Here is a 17,177-nt window from a genome sequence, read left to right as displayed (position 1 = left end):
GAGATTTAATTAACAATTATAACAACTATTTAAACTTCTACAACTTAATTAAAATGTATCAAACTATTACAGATGTAATGAGAGTTCCTATAAGTTTATACTTATAATATAACTTAGACACTTTGATTGATACTTAAACAAGTACTATAAAAATGGAAAGACTGTAAATCTATAATAGGTACTATATAATAAAATATTTATTAAATAATAATACTGCTGTATTATCATTTGTCAGAAATAAATAAATCAATTAATCGTAATTAACATATTATGCAGTTAAAGGTGAACAAATCTTAGAAAACTAAAAACCAGGGAAGTCATGGACCTGTATAGTAGATGTTAAATTTGAATCCAATGATAAAACATTACATAACAGAAGCAATTCTAAGCAGAGATGGTCTGTCAGCTTAACTTAATTTAAAGGATACTTTATTACATAATTATATTGTTATTATTTATTTATTTATCAATTAAATATGCAGTAGGTGAAATCATTTTGCCAAAAACAAATCAGATAATATATTAAATTATTATTATTATTTCTAGATGCTTTTGAAACTAATGTGAATTTTCAATTTTGATACATCAAAAATACCAACTACATCAACTTTCTACCAGAAACCACTCACAAAGCTTAAAATCAAAACAAATCTGTGTAGGCAGATAAACACAAAAAATAAAAAAATACATCCGTGTAAAATTATTGCTCCACTCAGAATCTAAAATTAAAAATCGTTTACATTTTTTATTACAAAAAAATTTCTAAGTTGTTTTGATTTAGGATAACTTTGTCAAAATTCTAACTTTAAACATTCATAAAATGTTGTTGTTTTACACTGCACTGTGTACATGAATTCAAGATAAATCCTTGCAAAGCAAAACTATAGATCTAGTTTCTATTTTAAAATCAGGTTTTCGTTGGTTTTTGCTTTTAGGTAGAAAACCAATTTTACTTTGGGAGGCAGCACATGCAGCGGTTACAATTAGTATTTCAAGAAAACAACATTTTAACAAAATACAAGGCAAACAAACAAGTGTGCAAATCAGCATCCAGCCTTTGTAATCCTGTCAAAGAACATAATTATGCAAAACATAATCATAATAAAATAATAGTACTATCCTAATAATGGTCATTGCCTGCTATTGTAAGAAAATTATAATGAGTTCTAGGCAATAATATAATATTCTTACTAATAGATACTGTCATAATATCCTAGAATCCATTAGTTATAACTTATAACACCTATATGTCTGGTAATATTTATTAAATATATACAGATACTACAGTTACAATCCAGGTTTTTTTTTGAATGGAGGGGAGGGGGAGGATGAGAATATAAGCAAAAACAGTGTAGATACAAAACATCTTTCAGGGGTCTAAACATACTAAAATTGTGTCTAAATCAAATATTTTAAGGCATCTAAATGATCTATTATAACAGCAATCAAAAAAAACTTACTGGTAAGTTCCATCTGGATTTTTGGCTAGGAACCAGTGTTGAATTGGTTCAGCGGAGTTTATGTTACTTTGTGTAACTGGTATTTTGACATTTGAATGCAGTATAGTTTGTGAATCGACTGGATCTTTGAACTTCGAATTTATGCAACATTGAAACGTCGCATTATCAATTAATAATGAAAGGTCTTCATTTGAATCACTGGTGACGGCATCAATAACTGCTTGAAAATATTCTCGGCTGTTGACTGTTGACACAAAAAACAATGACATACGATCGGTGACTCCGGGATCAATGTCCCGACTATCTTCAATTAGACTTATTAAATCGATGCAGTCAGGTCGAAATGTTTTTGACCGAAACATCGCAAAAATTTTAGGATGATTATATTCACTGTTTTTTAAACTATTCCATAGTAAAAGTACCAAATTTTTGAAGATGCTACCTTTTCTGAACTTTGGTTGATCCAAAACTCGAAGTACAGTTAGTATACTTAAGAAGAACATTTGGAAAGCAGAGTCAAATTCCAACTCTTCAAAAGATGACACAACGTTTATAAAATTGTTCTTTAGCTTTGTTTCTAAAATTTTTTTATGTCTCCCGTGTAATCGGTTGGCATCACATCTTTCCTTAAGTTTTTCGGCCTCCGACCTTTTCTTAAAAGATTCATCCATTCGTGCTTTGTGATGTTTGTTTGACATGGAAATTATATTCAGTATATTTGCAATAATCACAATAGTATCTTGTACAGACTTGCTAAAATACTTTTTATAAAGTTTTTCAATTTCAATCAAATTTCCTTTTACATGGTTTTTGCCATTTAAAGGGTGTTTTATTCCATTGACTTTGGTAGAATTTGAAGATGATGGTCCGCTAGACCCGCTTGTAGAGGGTTTAGCCACTGCTAACTTTGTCATGCAATTTGTTTGTTTGGGTTGTGATCCATAATTTAATGTTTTCATCCATCTACGGTAGTTTTCTGGTGTCATCATTTTCTTAGGATTCACGATCGTAATCATTGGGTAAACTTTTTTAGCTGTAGCCTCTGCAGATTCAGTGGATTCTTCGCAATCGATTACAATGGGCATCTCCTCAGTACATGTAGAAGCAATTTCTTTATTGGGTTTTAATGAAGACTTAAATTGTGATTTAAATTTGTCGGTTTCACCCTCTCGAGATAACACTAATTTCAAAACATCTACTCCACTTACATCCAACTTCTGTTTTTTTCTAGCAGGCTCCTCGTCTACAGATGTATTTCTGTCTTTAGATGTTTTAGTATCTTTGGAAGTTTTAACGACTTTAGACTTTTTATTGCCTTTAGATGTTTTATCACCTTTAGATGTTTTATCACCTTTAGATGTTTTATCGTCTTTAGCAGTATTATTGTCTTTAGCAGTATTATTGTCTTCAGCTGTATTATTGTCTTTAGCTGTATTATTGTCTTTAGCTGTATTATTATCTTTTGCTGTATTATTATCTTTAGCTGTATTATTGTCTTTAAATGTATTTTCATCTTTCTTGTGTATAGTATTTACCTTGTTTTTAATTAAGCTCCTAAAATTAATTAAAATTATTAACATAAATAAGTATTTCTGAGATAAATGTCACATTATGATTTGTAACATTCATGTATTCAAAAACGTAGAATTTATTTAATCATAGATTTTAGAAGAGTTCTATACAATTATTTATTTTAAGTATAAATTACACATAAATATAACTCATCAATGATGAAAAACGCTTAAGAGATTAGTTGAAAGGCTATAATGTAGTGCGCAGTCTACCCGTTCTGCTTTTTAAGATACAGTTGAATTGAAATGATTATTGTTCGTTTCGACAATAAGCAACCGCCATGTTTAAAATGGGATCTCTCAAATAGGATATTCCCATGAATATAATGACTGGGTTCATCATTATTTTATCAAAATGATAAATTAAAAAACGCTTTTAGTTTTTAAAATTTTGGTTTGGAATAAAATAATAAAATACGCTACTAAAATGTTAGAATTAAAAAGTTTAGCTTTGGTTTAGTTCATACTCGAATTTCAATATTTGTATCACTAGTACCTACTCATATGTAAATATAAAAATAAACTTACAATCTACAATTTGCTATGTCTTCAGGAGTGAGTTTCATCAAAACAACCTCACATTTGTCATAAATGATGTTTTTATACACGCTATCGACATACTTTTTGGTATACGTATTCATTCTGGTTCTGAAAAAAAAACATTTATCAGCATGAGATTAGATAATGTTCACGTTAAACTTATATAATATATTAAAATAATAATCATTTGTATTAAAAGACAGTTTTTGGTTATTTGTTAAATAACAAGTTGTTAACTTACTATTTCAAACCTATAAAAAAAAAGATGTTTCAATATTGAACATTAAATATCAATAATTGGAGTATTATTTATAAACTATTAATATTCTTCAATTGACTATATTGTATCATTCCACAATACTACTTAAGGGATGTTAGTTTTAATAAGAATCATAACAGTTGCGTCATCATCAGGAATCGTGCTTTCGTCGTTGAAATACCTAATTATTTGAACTACAAACTGTAGCTCTTACTTTGGTTATTTAATAGTTAAACCAAGTAATTTTAAAAATATAAAAGTATTTTCATTAGAGTCGACCAACCAAAAATGGTACAATAAGACAGAAGGGCATTCGTTTAGCAGGATCTACTGCAGTAGAGTGATCTGCGAATTTATGACGATCTACGTACAAATTAAAAAAATAATTTTTTAATAGTATAAAAACACATAATATTTTTTAAAACGAGCACCTACGTCATAATATTATCATACAAATATTCATCAAATATAAAAAAGAAAAACTAATTCACCAAATATAATACAAATTTCAATTACAGTAAATGCATTTTTAATATCATTTAAAAATTTTAAAAAAGTATCTTGAACATAAATTGATCTCCACCATGCTTCAATCAGATGACGATGTAATAGTTCTTTTGTAGGGCCATGCATTTTTCGAGACCATCATAAACAGACGTATGTGTTAGATACAACAAGCTACGACCACCCAATTATGATTTTTCCCGACAATTTTACGTTTATAAAAATAAAAGTAATACAAAATATGCCCAATATACTAAAAATTGCTTTTCTTAAAATATGACGAAATATTATGCAAAAATATGCAAATTCAAACTTAGTAATGAATTTCGCCATTTCATAAAAAAAAATATATCTCACCTGGAATAATATAATATAATAATAGGCGGTAATAATAATCGTAGATCACTAACTACACCTAGTATAATACGATAGATCACCCGATACACCCAAAACGAGGTAGTAGATCCCCTGCTACACGAATGCCGACAAAAGTAGTGAAAATTAAACAGGTAAAATGGTTTTAAAATATTTAGGTTACTAACGACTAACAGGTCCAAGAACCACCGGCCTAATATATATATATAATCCGTTATTTCAACTAACTACTTAGTTAATCGTTTTGATTACATTGTATTATAATGTAAATATATTGCAATTGTAATATACATCTAGCTATATAAATGTGAAATGAAAATCTCTAAACTACTTTTCAGATCTTCTAGATTTTTTTAAAACGAAACAATATATCAAGAAGATCAAAAACGACCTTACGAAATGCAGTTGTATAATTTGTTATTATTGGGTGTAATGTGATGTTCTTCTGCATCCAAAACTACGGTCTTGAAAACCCCCTACTTTCTGGCCTTAAACTGGGATGAGCACACCGGAAATCATCCTCCGTATGAAGAGAGAACGATCATGTTTTTCATGAATGATGCGATTGGCACATTAATAACCACTGATCACGTTAACACCGGGTCATTGATGGGAGATGCGCTAAACTGACGAGGCATCAGTGAGCCTACTGATTGTTCTCTTTTGAGGCAAAGTATACTTTGTACGACGTCATGACGACATGCTTTTTGACCCAACCAATACAATTTTATTGACATTTATAGAAAAAAAAAAATTTTATAAAAAGGAAAATGGAAATGTCCGTTAACAGTCTAAAACGAGTCGGAATATTTTGAAAGCTTTATCCAAGTATATGAATTGATGAAATAAACATTTGGTGTGTATTTCAAGTGTCAGCAGTAATTGGTTTTTGAACTACAACAAAAGAAGAAAATCGCTAGAAGAGAAATCGAGTGAATATCGTGTTGTAAAAATATCAACTTCAAACGCATTAAAATTTAATTTGACTTTCCGGTAGAAATTTTTTTGATAAAGGTAGACAAACTTGTAAGAAATCTTGTATTAAATTTTTAAATCTTAGATATAAATAGAATTTTTTTATGAATTTAACTAAATATAATTTGCTAATTTTCATGATTTTAACGAATTTTGTCAAAATTTTAAGTTTAAACTTATAAAAAAATTACTGTGGATTTAAGCTCAATTTTTTTTTAATTTCCATTAACAATAGCTTACAAGGAACTTTGTATTACATTATCAAGGAGCGAAAATTTCATTTGCTAATAAATAGTCCAACACAAATTAAAATATTTTGAAAATTGGATGGCGTATAGAAAATGCTTACACAAATATTCAGTGAAAATTTCATGTATATTTATGGTAATTTTTGTTAAAGTTACACTAAAAACTAAAATCAGTTTTTTCAAAAACTGGTACCGAGTAGAAATTCCCGCTTTTCCTTAAATTTTTGTTTGTTTTTCCTTTTGCTTTTGAAAACTATTGGGAATTGTAATTTTGACCTAGCGATTGCACCAACTAAATTCATTTTCCTACCAGAAAAGTTACTATTGAAGAACATCGAAGCACTTTTACTACAAGAAACAGTGATGACGGACACAAAAAAAAAAATTAAATAAAAAACACACATCATTGTAAAATCAATATATTCATCGCTTCGGATCAGAATCTAAAATATTAAATTGGGCAATGGTGTTTTCAGTTTTCACATAGGAATAAGTCAACAGAAAAAGTCAACTGTCTTGTCGACAAAAAAATTAAATATTTATTTCGAATTTTAAGAGTGATGCGCTTACCAATATATTTAATATGTAAACGTAGTCATGAGAATGAGACCGGTTCACATATTCAACAAAACAACGAAATAAAAAACTGAGTAAATTTTAATTTAAAAAAATCTAAATTAATGACTACATACAGTTATATACATAATTGTAAAATATTATTTTGTTTAAAGACTATAGTAACCTGTCAGTTAATTTAACTTACTTCAACTGTTCAAGGTATTAAAAGTATATTATTGAACTACAAAACTAGATTGCGCAAGAACTTTTCATGAACGTTTAATCATGAATCGTCCCAAAGTCGTGATCTAGCTCTAGTCTACAAGTTACAGTTGTCAGCTGCCAATTAAAAAACTATTACAATTATTATATCAATTTTTTAGGTCATATTTAATATTGACTTTTTCACGGTATTTTACATTTTCATTTAACTGTTCAGGGTAGATAAAAGAATATTTTCGAACTACAAAACTAGATTGCGCTAGGTGGCATTAGAAAGGCACAAGAACTTTTCATGGACATCTAATCATGAATTGTCCATTTGTCCCCCAGCCGTGGTCTAGTCTACAAGTTACAGTTGTCAGCTGCGGGCTGTGTAATCTTACCATATAATATACCTAATATGATTGTAGAAGTGTAGTCCTGCAGATGGCAGACACAAATTCCAACAATGTCATGACTCATGACTATTTTAAGTTTTTACGATCGAATTGAACATTACAAAGAAAAATTTAAAAATGTAAAATAATTTGACATATGCCTATAATTTTTAATTGTAAAGCAATAGAAATAAATTTTAATCAGACTTATTTTGGGTTAGTAAGATATTATGAGTTTTCCGACTCTAACAGCAGAAATCGGGGTGTCTCGGAACGGCCTGTCAAAATGTCATAATATTAACCTACAACGTTTCAATAATATTGGGTTGAGAAAAGAAACAGGTTGAAGGTTAAACTCGACAACGCGTGCATTTATTCAACCGCGCTGTAACATCGGCGCGCGGCGCGAATCGAATACGATGTATAAAATATCCAACCTAAGCGGTTAGTTAAGAAAATTCGGCAACGTTGCGCCGCTCGATCGTTATGACGAGGGGGATAGACCGGTATACGTGGCGGCTGCAGCCGGCTGCCTTTCACCGCCCTCCAATAGCGGAGGTGAAGGGCAAGAATACGATGAACCGTGCACGCACGCGGCCGAAACGTCGTCGTTGTTAGCCCGCGTACGGTAGCGGAGGGAGTGGCGGCGGCGGCTGTGTTCTCTCGTAATACAATTTTACAATATTATTGCAGTGTACAACACATGCAAGCTATATTATAAAATTGTACATGATACTAAAATAATATAACGAGTAGAGACGACGGCGAGGAACGTAATGTGTTCACGTGTTTATCGTAATCGCAAAGGTCAAATTTACGATAACACCGACTGACATCATATTATTACCCGCATTATAATATAAGAATATTTTAATATTTATGATACAATATGAACGACCAAACAAATATTCATCACTTGTCGTCGCAGACAAAATACGTTACGGAAACAAGTCATTATTTCGATATTACTTACAGACGACGTCGTATTATTAACATGAATATAGTGATAATATTGTCATTGCGATATGAAAAACCGACGTTTCATCGATTGGTCGTTTCCGTTTATGCATTATTTTTAATACATTTTAAACGATAACGAATTGTTGAGATCAGCCATGAAACTTAGGCTCTGTGTTACCTTAGTGTTGTAACAACGCGAAACATATAACTTATCGCTGACATTAAAAAAATTTATTAATTAATGTCAAATTTTAAATTATACAAAAAGTAGAAGTTAAATTAACAAACTATGATCAATAACACAAAATGAATAAACAGTTTTTACTTCAATACCTAGATAATGAACAATAATAAAATATTTCTCCAAAAATCCCGAAGCAAATATTAATTATTTTAATATGTATATTTAAAATTTATAATCCAGATGTCAGCAGTTAAATAGGTACTAGACAGAACAAAATATAGTTGAACTATTTCAGAATTAATTTGAACGACATAAGATTATAAATTTGCCCAACTATAACTGGTTTGGTAGTAGATTTAAGAAGTAAATCTTTATGTTTGCATGTAACTATTTAAACATCTAAAAGCATGAAAAGACAATTAAGGTGTTGTAAATGACCCCGTCTGGTAATAAAGAATAAATAAATAAATATTATGCATATTATAATATTAATAATAATAAGTCAATTTTAGAACAGATACATTCAAGAATTAAGTAGTTCCAACATTTTGTAACCAGGATATTATACATTTATGCAACTAGTGCCTAGTACCCTACTCCACCTGGTAAGTTCAGTTCCAAACATACTAGGACCCTAATACATCATAATTTATATTATCATATTTGATTTTGATGTCTAACTTTTGGACAAAATATTATTTTTAATAATAAATCGCATAGATCTAATTCACCATATAATATAATTTATGCTGTATTTCGAATATTAAAAAAAAATATAGATATAATATAATATTAAAGTGATGTAAAGGACAAAGTAATATTGAATTATATTATTTATATTTATAATACAGTAGACTCAACCTATGCAGTAAATTTAGTATCATTTATACGTTTTTGTAAATAACATTACATTATTATTTAATATTTTATAGGTGTATTTAACTCATCATTGGTATCGCCATTATTGTTGAGTAAGGGCTGCCCTCATCTTTTGGTCTCTTTTATTAATATTTATTTTTTTAGGTAACAATTAGAATATTGAAACCAACATCAAATTAAGTATTCACATTTTAATATTTTACACAAGATTTTCTTATAATTTTTTTAAATTTAAATATTTTAAACAATAAAAATTAAAAACTACATTATCATAAGACTTTTTATAAAATACACTTCAATTATTATTGATTTTAAAATTTTGATTTTGATTTTTTCTGCTAGATTTTATTTTTTATAAACATATTCTTCTTCTATACATAGATTAAGTATATAAATTATGATATAATATTATTCATCTAGGCTGAGTGGTCTGAGTGGCCAGCAACCGGATACTGATGACATTGCATGTCGATATCTTATGAAGAATTATTTAGAATATTATTTTTGTCACAAAATTATCGAAATTTATTAATTGAAGGTATTTATATATCTTAGGACTCAAGTAATAAACAAATGGTTCTCACAAACATTTAGGACGAAATGGAAAGCTGGTTAAAACAAGTTTGGTAAATGTTAGTAAAACAAGTTATTAAACATATGGTCTTAAATCATGATATACAGATACAGAAACATGCATACTGATCCATGTTCAAATGCTATCTGGTTGTGTAGCTTATTGTTATTACTATCAAATTACTATCAACCATTAAATACAATAATTAATTTAATTAGTGCACATGTAACCAAAAAGATATCAACTTTTTCGCATGAGGCAGAAATCTCATTCTATCTTAAATGCTTAAAATGTAACAAAATATAACTGAACAATTACAAGGAATTTATAAAAGGTAAAAAAAATTATAATAAAAAATGAAAAACCTTAAAATAATTTCTTAATAATCTTTAAAATGGTAAAATATGCTGGAAGTATAATTTTTTTTTACTTCAAATAATTTAAAAACCTATGTACCAGTTACAAAAGAAATAAATCACATAAATATAGGTATAGATAACATAAACTTTATAAATTTATAATATTTACATTTACCATCTATTTATTGCATTCCATGTAATAATATGCTTAAACATGAAAATAATTATTGCATTATTTGGTAATTTATTTAAATCTAGTCAAACAGAATATCCTGGAAACTTTAAAGTATGCTGTAATGTGCAAAATAAATATGTTTTTACAAGTTATGCACTGAATAAGTTATCCAGATTAAGAATGCTGCATGAAGCCAAAAAAATAAATGTAAGAACCTAAAAAATCGCTCTCTACTTAAGCTAAAGTCTGCTTTACCTAAATTAAGACTGGTATTATTTTTGCAGTTACAATTAAAAAGCACGCAATTAAAATGCTGAAATGTACAAAAACAAATTTTTATTGGTAATTAGTAATTATATAACAAACTTTTCACTGTAGGCACCTAATTAAAAATGTATTTTTATTGCTATTTAATTATTATAATATAATTATTTATGAGTAAACGAAACTATTAAGTATTATACAACAATTTTAAATTTAAACTGATCTAAAATATTTGATTAAAATTTAACTATTATAATTAGGACTGCACAGTAATAACAATTAATTGATTATTCATATAATTAATCAGTTGTATCTGTAATTTTACAATAATTTAAAATACAGATTAGATGTTTTTACAATAAAATTGATTAATATTGATCAATCAATAAATAAAAATAATCATAAATCTATTAATCAATTAATATGAATACATTATTATGAATTCCACAAATGATCACACGTTATTCAGGTGGTTAAAACGTAAAAGTTAGAACTAAAAACTGTTATAATATTGTTCAATTGTATAACCTCAATGCATAATGAAATTAATGGAATATTTAGAAATGGATTATTGAATTAATCGATTAACAGGATATTCGATCAATCAATAAAACAGATTAGAACTTATAGTAATCGGTTGTCAAATAATAACCGTGCAGGCGTAATTACAATAAAAATATAAGATTTAAACGGCTTTACAGTATTTGATTACAATTTATGATCATATACGTCCCTATGTTTTTTTCTGTAAAAAAAGCAATATAAATTAAAAAATAGTATCAGTTGATTAAAGATTAAGCAATACAAATGTAGTAATTAGTACATTTTTATAAAATAGCCTAAAACGCGCAAATGTCGTCCAAAACAAATCTTTCTTCAAATTAATCTACATCTTTTAATTTGAATTTGTAGCTTATTTCTATAGGATACAGAAAACGCCATAAAAAAATGCAATTGCATGGGTACCAGGTCTTTACTTATAACTTGAGGATGGATTTATATGTAAATGCATATATTTATTAAATAAATATTAAATATTCACAATTTAAACCATTCTTATAAAAATGATGCCAATTTTATTTTACATATTTTATCATTTCATCATTCAAACGTTTTGAAGCCATGTCGCAGTGAACTTTGTAATTAATCAACGCAATACTTTATTCCATAAAATATTATATATATATATATATTTTTTATATTTGTATAATTATATTTAATGTATTATAAATGCATGGTACCCATATAAAAATTAAAATGTTTTTCCCCATATTCATGTATTTTTATAACATATAAATCCACTCCCTATTTATAAAACATTCAATTTATAGCCCTAATAATTAAAATATATTTTCAGAAAAAAATAAAATGTATAATAGATAATTTTAATTTTATATTAAACATTAAGGATGAAGATATTCGAAAAAATATATTTTTGAACTTGTGTTGTACGTAGAACAAATAACATATTATTCATAAACTTTTTAAGTTTAAATGAAACAGATTAGCGTCCTAAAATGCACTATCACTTATCACTCTTAATTTCAAATCTTAAGAATTGGTTACTTTTATAAAAGCATAGAAGGTAATTTTCTGTTAAATATTTTGGGTACTTCACTGAACTATTTCAACCAAAAGTTTTTAATAAAAGTTAATATTAAAATATTTGAAGTCTCATTCCAAGTTAATTAGCAGTCCTGAAACATATCTGAACATTGAGACGTTATACTCAAAACCGGTAAAACCTTATGGTATATTCATAGCAATATACAATTTAGAACTAGACCTTTGTTAGTTAAGAAAATAGAAGCTATAAAAATTACTTTTTATTCAAATTTTATTTGAGGACATAATTGAAGAAATCTCATATATTGATGAGAACAAAAGTAATATCTACTATCTACTACCAACTGAATAAATCGACTGAGATTACATTGAAATATTGATCAATATACATTATTATCTTATTATAAAATAAAAAAATTCAGAAAAATAATACTAATATAAACATAAGTAAGATAAAAAATTCGACTTAGTAAATTAAATATACATTTTAAAAACACATACATACTTTAAGACATGTATAGAAAAATATATTAAAAAAAGGGGGAATGTAAGTAATCGCTTGCCGCGTTATCGTTCAGCGAATTACTGTAATATATGTTTATATTTGAATTTAATGATAAATCATTGAACACGAAAAAGAAATCTGAGTGAAATTGGTCTGTCAGTCTATATTACAATGAATACCTATTTTATAATTTATTAATATTGCTTTAATTGTAATTTTTTTAAATTTTAGTAATACCGTAAAATCGATTATTTTTTGCTGAAAACAAAGCATTTATTATACAAATTATTGATATGAGCAGTAGCATTAATAAACTGTTTTGAAAATGTAATTTTTGTATAAAATCTAACAATGTAAGTAAAAGTTTCAAATCCCAACAAAATTTTTTTTAACTTAACCAAAACAACTAAAATTGATTTTCACTGAATAAATATCTAACATGAACTAAGCAATGTTGTTTATCTATTTTTAGGTTTCAGTATGGACCCCTAACCTACCTAAACATGTATTAAATTTACAAGCATTAGCTACAAAATGTTATATTTTAATTAATTTATAACTTTGAATGTTCACAAAGAAATTAACGTTCATGTATTAGCTTATAGACCAAGCAAAAATATTTTTATCAATATTTAAAAAAACTAAACTTCAAATTTTTTAAGGTATGGATTTTGTCAAAAACTGGTTTGGCCCTAATTTATACTGCTCGAAAGTACCAATCATAATCACTTTCCTGTCAGAAAATATATTTAAGTTAAAAATTAAAGCATTTTTCTAGTATAAATAGGGTAGACATCCTACTAAAAAAATTAATCATTGTAAGATCATAAATTATAAGACACTATAAAATATAGATAGACTAACCAATACAATCAATTATTGTCCGTTATTTTAGTTTGGATTTGTCTCATTAGTGACACATAGTGACAGAAGGAGGTAGGAAATAAGTACCATCTTGCCACCTGCCACAATAACTAGAGAGTGAAATCCAAATAATGAACAATAAATTATTGTATTGATTAAATTATCAAATTAATTATTAAATTAATCCATAGATATATGGATTGAGTTATTTAATCTTTAATTTAATTATTTAAAATATAATAATAAAATAATAAATTATTTTATTTATTTATTGAACACTCTTAAATGTAGAAAACAAATTTATAGTTCCTATTTAATATTACACAATAGCATAGAACAAAATCGTATATAGACATCATTATAGGCTTTAACCAATATTAAGGGACAGTGTATTGAATTCTCAATTATTGACGATAAATGGATAAAAATGCCTGAATGTCTTAAATCGAGTGTACATAAATAGATTCACCAACACTTGAACCATCGCTAAGACTTAGTGTACAAACACGTGTTTAAGAATTCTAGGTTAGGATAACCAGTTTTAAATTATTGCCAATGTTTAAGACGCACAAATAATAGCTTTGACATGTGACATGTATAAATACCTAATAACAATATATTAAACAGATAGGATACAGACATATTCACAAATAAAATTAATTCCACACGCAGAATACGAATATTCATGACATCCATCAGTTTCATCAATGGTTGTGCGAGAAAAATAATATTAATAATTTCGGAAATATAATCAAAACCGATCAGTAGACGTTAAAATAATTGAATAATATCATACTAAAAAGTCACGAGGTATAAAAAAAACAAAATGGCCGCCACGTGGCACGCCGCACAACCTGAGCACATGGGACGAGAATACCAAATAAAATGTGTTTCTTTATTTAGTAATCGTTAAATGACAAATACGTACCTCATCCTTGCCATAATGCAAAACGGCGAACAGTAACGTCGGCGAATTGGATTATATTTTACAAACTTAAAGAAACGAAAGACGCAAGACAAACAAGTGAGCAACCGCCGACGTGTGATCTCCAAATGACGCCCCACTTGTAGTCACCGGCCGCCGTCACCAGACCGCAGTCGCGAGCGTCATAGTCGGCGGCAGGGAGCGCGGACTACGTCGTTACACGTCGGTTACCGCCGCCAGCCGTGACGTCATCCAGTCGACCTACGCTACGAAAATGTCGATAACTATCTCCGTACGCCATGCGGCTGCGGCGGTGACCTCGATAGTCGTTGGCTACACAACTGCCGCCGGCGCGGCGCCGCGTAATTACAACAGTGCCGGCACACGGCAGAGCGTATGCCAATATTAAAATATTATTACTGCAACGCGTTTGACATACAATAAGGTCGGCGGCACGATTGCGCTTGCGCTAACTACACAATATTTTATTAATATTACATTTTATCGTTCGATGGTTTGAACGGCCACGACAACTACGAAGGAACCGGTTTCGTAGGTTTTCGCCGTAGCCGCGTTTTTGAGGCAAACTGCCAAATGCTTAATATTATTAGTAGTATCGTTATAGTTTTACGATTAGAATTCGATACCTATATGATGCATTATATTATAAACCAATAAAAAACATGAGGAGAGTTTTATTCAAAGGTGATACGAAAGGCTTAAAAAAAAGGTTTTAATTTTTCAACTACACGACGTTTTATTAACGGTTGACTGGAGAATCTACGCAGCTTGTAAGGCGAACCACGCGTTATACGGATAAAATTTCTAATAGTGCCTTTTAATTGCACGCCGACATTTATATGCAATAATTTATTATGTGACTTTGTTGTTCACTACAGAATCAGATTAAAATATGGTTGCGTAACGACCTAGATATAGCGCTTCCAGCGAAACCTATGCTTGTAATCATGAACTATATATTCATGGCTACTATATATATATATATACCTATTATACACCACAATTTCCGCTGAAAGCGCTAGCAGTGAGATGGTTTTGTCTTACGTGATAAAAATATTTTTCGCCCTTTTAAAGCAGACTAAAATCATAACACGTTTTAATTGTCAAAGATTCTAAAATATAATATATCGAGAGTGGCTTCATAGCACGTTATTCTAGTACACCCTTCAATTTAAGAAAAACGGATAATTATTAATAGGATCATAGACAGTCACTCAATCATTGTATAAATAGCCGTGGAACTTAATTTATACGTCACCATAATATTATGCCACATGGATCATTGCAAAATAAATCTCGTCGACCGTCAAAAAATATAAAAATGTAGTAATAAACTAATAACTATGAAACCATTTATTGCAGCACGAATTACAACAAAATACTGGTAAAGAATAAAGTGATGACTATTACTTTGACTAACTTAAAAGTATTTTATTGAATATTATTTTTGTATAGATTATAAAATTCAGAAATCAAAATATCAAAAAATCAATCATTTAAAATATAAAAATTATAATAATTTACAAAATTATTCAACATCGGATGATTTTTTGACAACTACACACACCTTATAGTTTTAAGATTACTTATTTAGTATTTATTTAATATTATACGACTTTTTATATTTGAACCAAACATCTGAAGTGTAAAATAAACTAATTTATAAATAATAGTAATATAATCGAAAAGGTAGTAATAAATACGAAATAAAATAAAATTATCATTAATACGAAATATCAATTCTTATGTGAAATGTTATGAAATCGGAATTTTTTCAATACCTAACCACATTTTTCCTTATTTTATAACTTGGTATTTTTTAAAAGCTGATCTAGATTACAATACCCGTGTAAAAAAATATTAACTTAATGAGTTATTAATATAGTGCTGTTTATATTTGTATTTATAAGTGAAGAGTGTAAGTGGATATGCTGTACAGTAGGTTACAAGTGGATCACTGTAATAGATGGTATAAAATGATATAAAATCATTGTACAAAAAAAACACGATTCTGAGCGAAGACGGTCTGCCAGCCTATACAATTACTTAGTAATTTAGTGTATTTGATGATGTTATTGTGTTTAAAGTAATTTATTTTACAATTAAGAGGACGCCACACCCGTATGTGTTGTCTCCGCCTTACAAACGCGTAACATGCCAAATTTATGATCAGCAGTTCACGTTGTTTGCCGTTGGCTTAAAAATTAGAGTAAATCGACCTATTATGAAACTTGATGGTAAAAACTTAATTTGTGTTTTGTTGGGAGTTTTTTTACGATACTTCAGTTTTTAAGCGAGGTATAATAAATGTAAATTAAAAATGCTCATAACTCACTTAAAAACTGAATTATTGTAAAAAAACTTCCAACAAAACACAGATAAAATTCTTAACATCAAGTTTCATAATAGGTCGATTCACTCTAATTTTTAAGCCAACGGCATAAAACTTAAACTGCTTCCTTGAGACGGAGACAACACATGCGGGACATGGCGCCCCCTTAAGCATTAGTACTACAGTAGGTTAAATACATTTTTGAAAAAAAATTACATTTGAAAAGTCATTGTGTGTATAAAATTGAATAATATATGTTATGTTATGGTGTATAGTGAATGCTAATATGAACATTCAGTGAAAATTAAATGTATATAAGGACATTTTTTTAAGAGTTGCACCAAAAATCAAAATCGATTTTGTCAGAGGATAGTATTATAATAGATGATAAAAATTAAAAAAAACTTATTCTTTAGGGATGTATTTTTTTTAAATGTATTATAATTAATTTACAATCTTGGTACACCAATACTGACTAGA

The 17,177-nt window shown here is 28.3% G+C and overlaps 1 protein-coding gene across 2 annotated transcripts in view; it reads right to left on the bottom strand.

Annotated features, from left to right (window-relative positions):
• The window catches only part of LOC111033870, a 28,794-nt gene that overhangs the window by 1,697 nt on the left and 9,920 nt on the right, over positions 1-17,177 (bottom strand). Inside the window, exons 1-3 of one of the 2 annotated variants that reach the window (XM_022314805.1) lie at positions 14,348-14,489; positions 3,560-3,679; positions 1,461-3,014 (exon numbers count right to left, since the gene is read on the bottom strand). In XM_022314805.1, the coding sequence (XP_022170497.1) occupies positions 1,461-3,014; positions 3,560-3,679; positions 14,348-14,361 (1,688 nt within the window). In that variant the 5' untranslated portion in view covers positions 14,362-14,489. Of the gene's footprint in view, positions 1-1,460; positions 3,015-3,559; positions 3,680-14,347; positions 14,490-17,177 lie in introns of those variants that run through there. The other variant, XM_022314804.1, reaches the window with a different exon arrangement.

Source organism: Myzus persicae, unplaced genomic scaffold (genome assembly GCF_001856785.1).
Source record: "Myzus persicae strain clone G006 unplaced genomic scaffold, MPER_G0061.0, whole genome shotgun sequence".
NCBI lineage: Eukaryota > Metazoa > Arthropoda > Insecta > Hemiptera > Aphididae > Myzus > Myzus persicae.
Note: the sequence above shows the minus strand (reverse complement) of the source record. Positions and strands in the feature narration are given on the sequence as shown.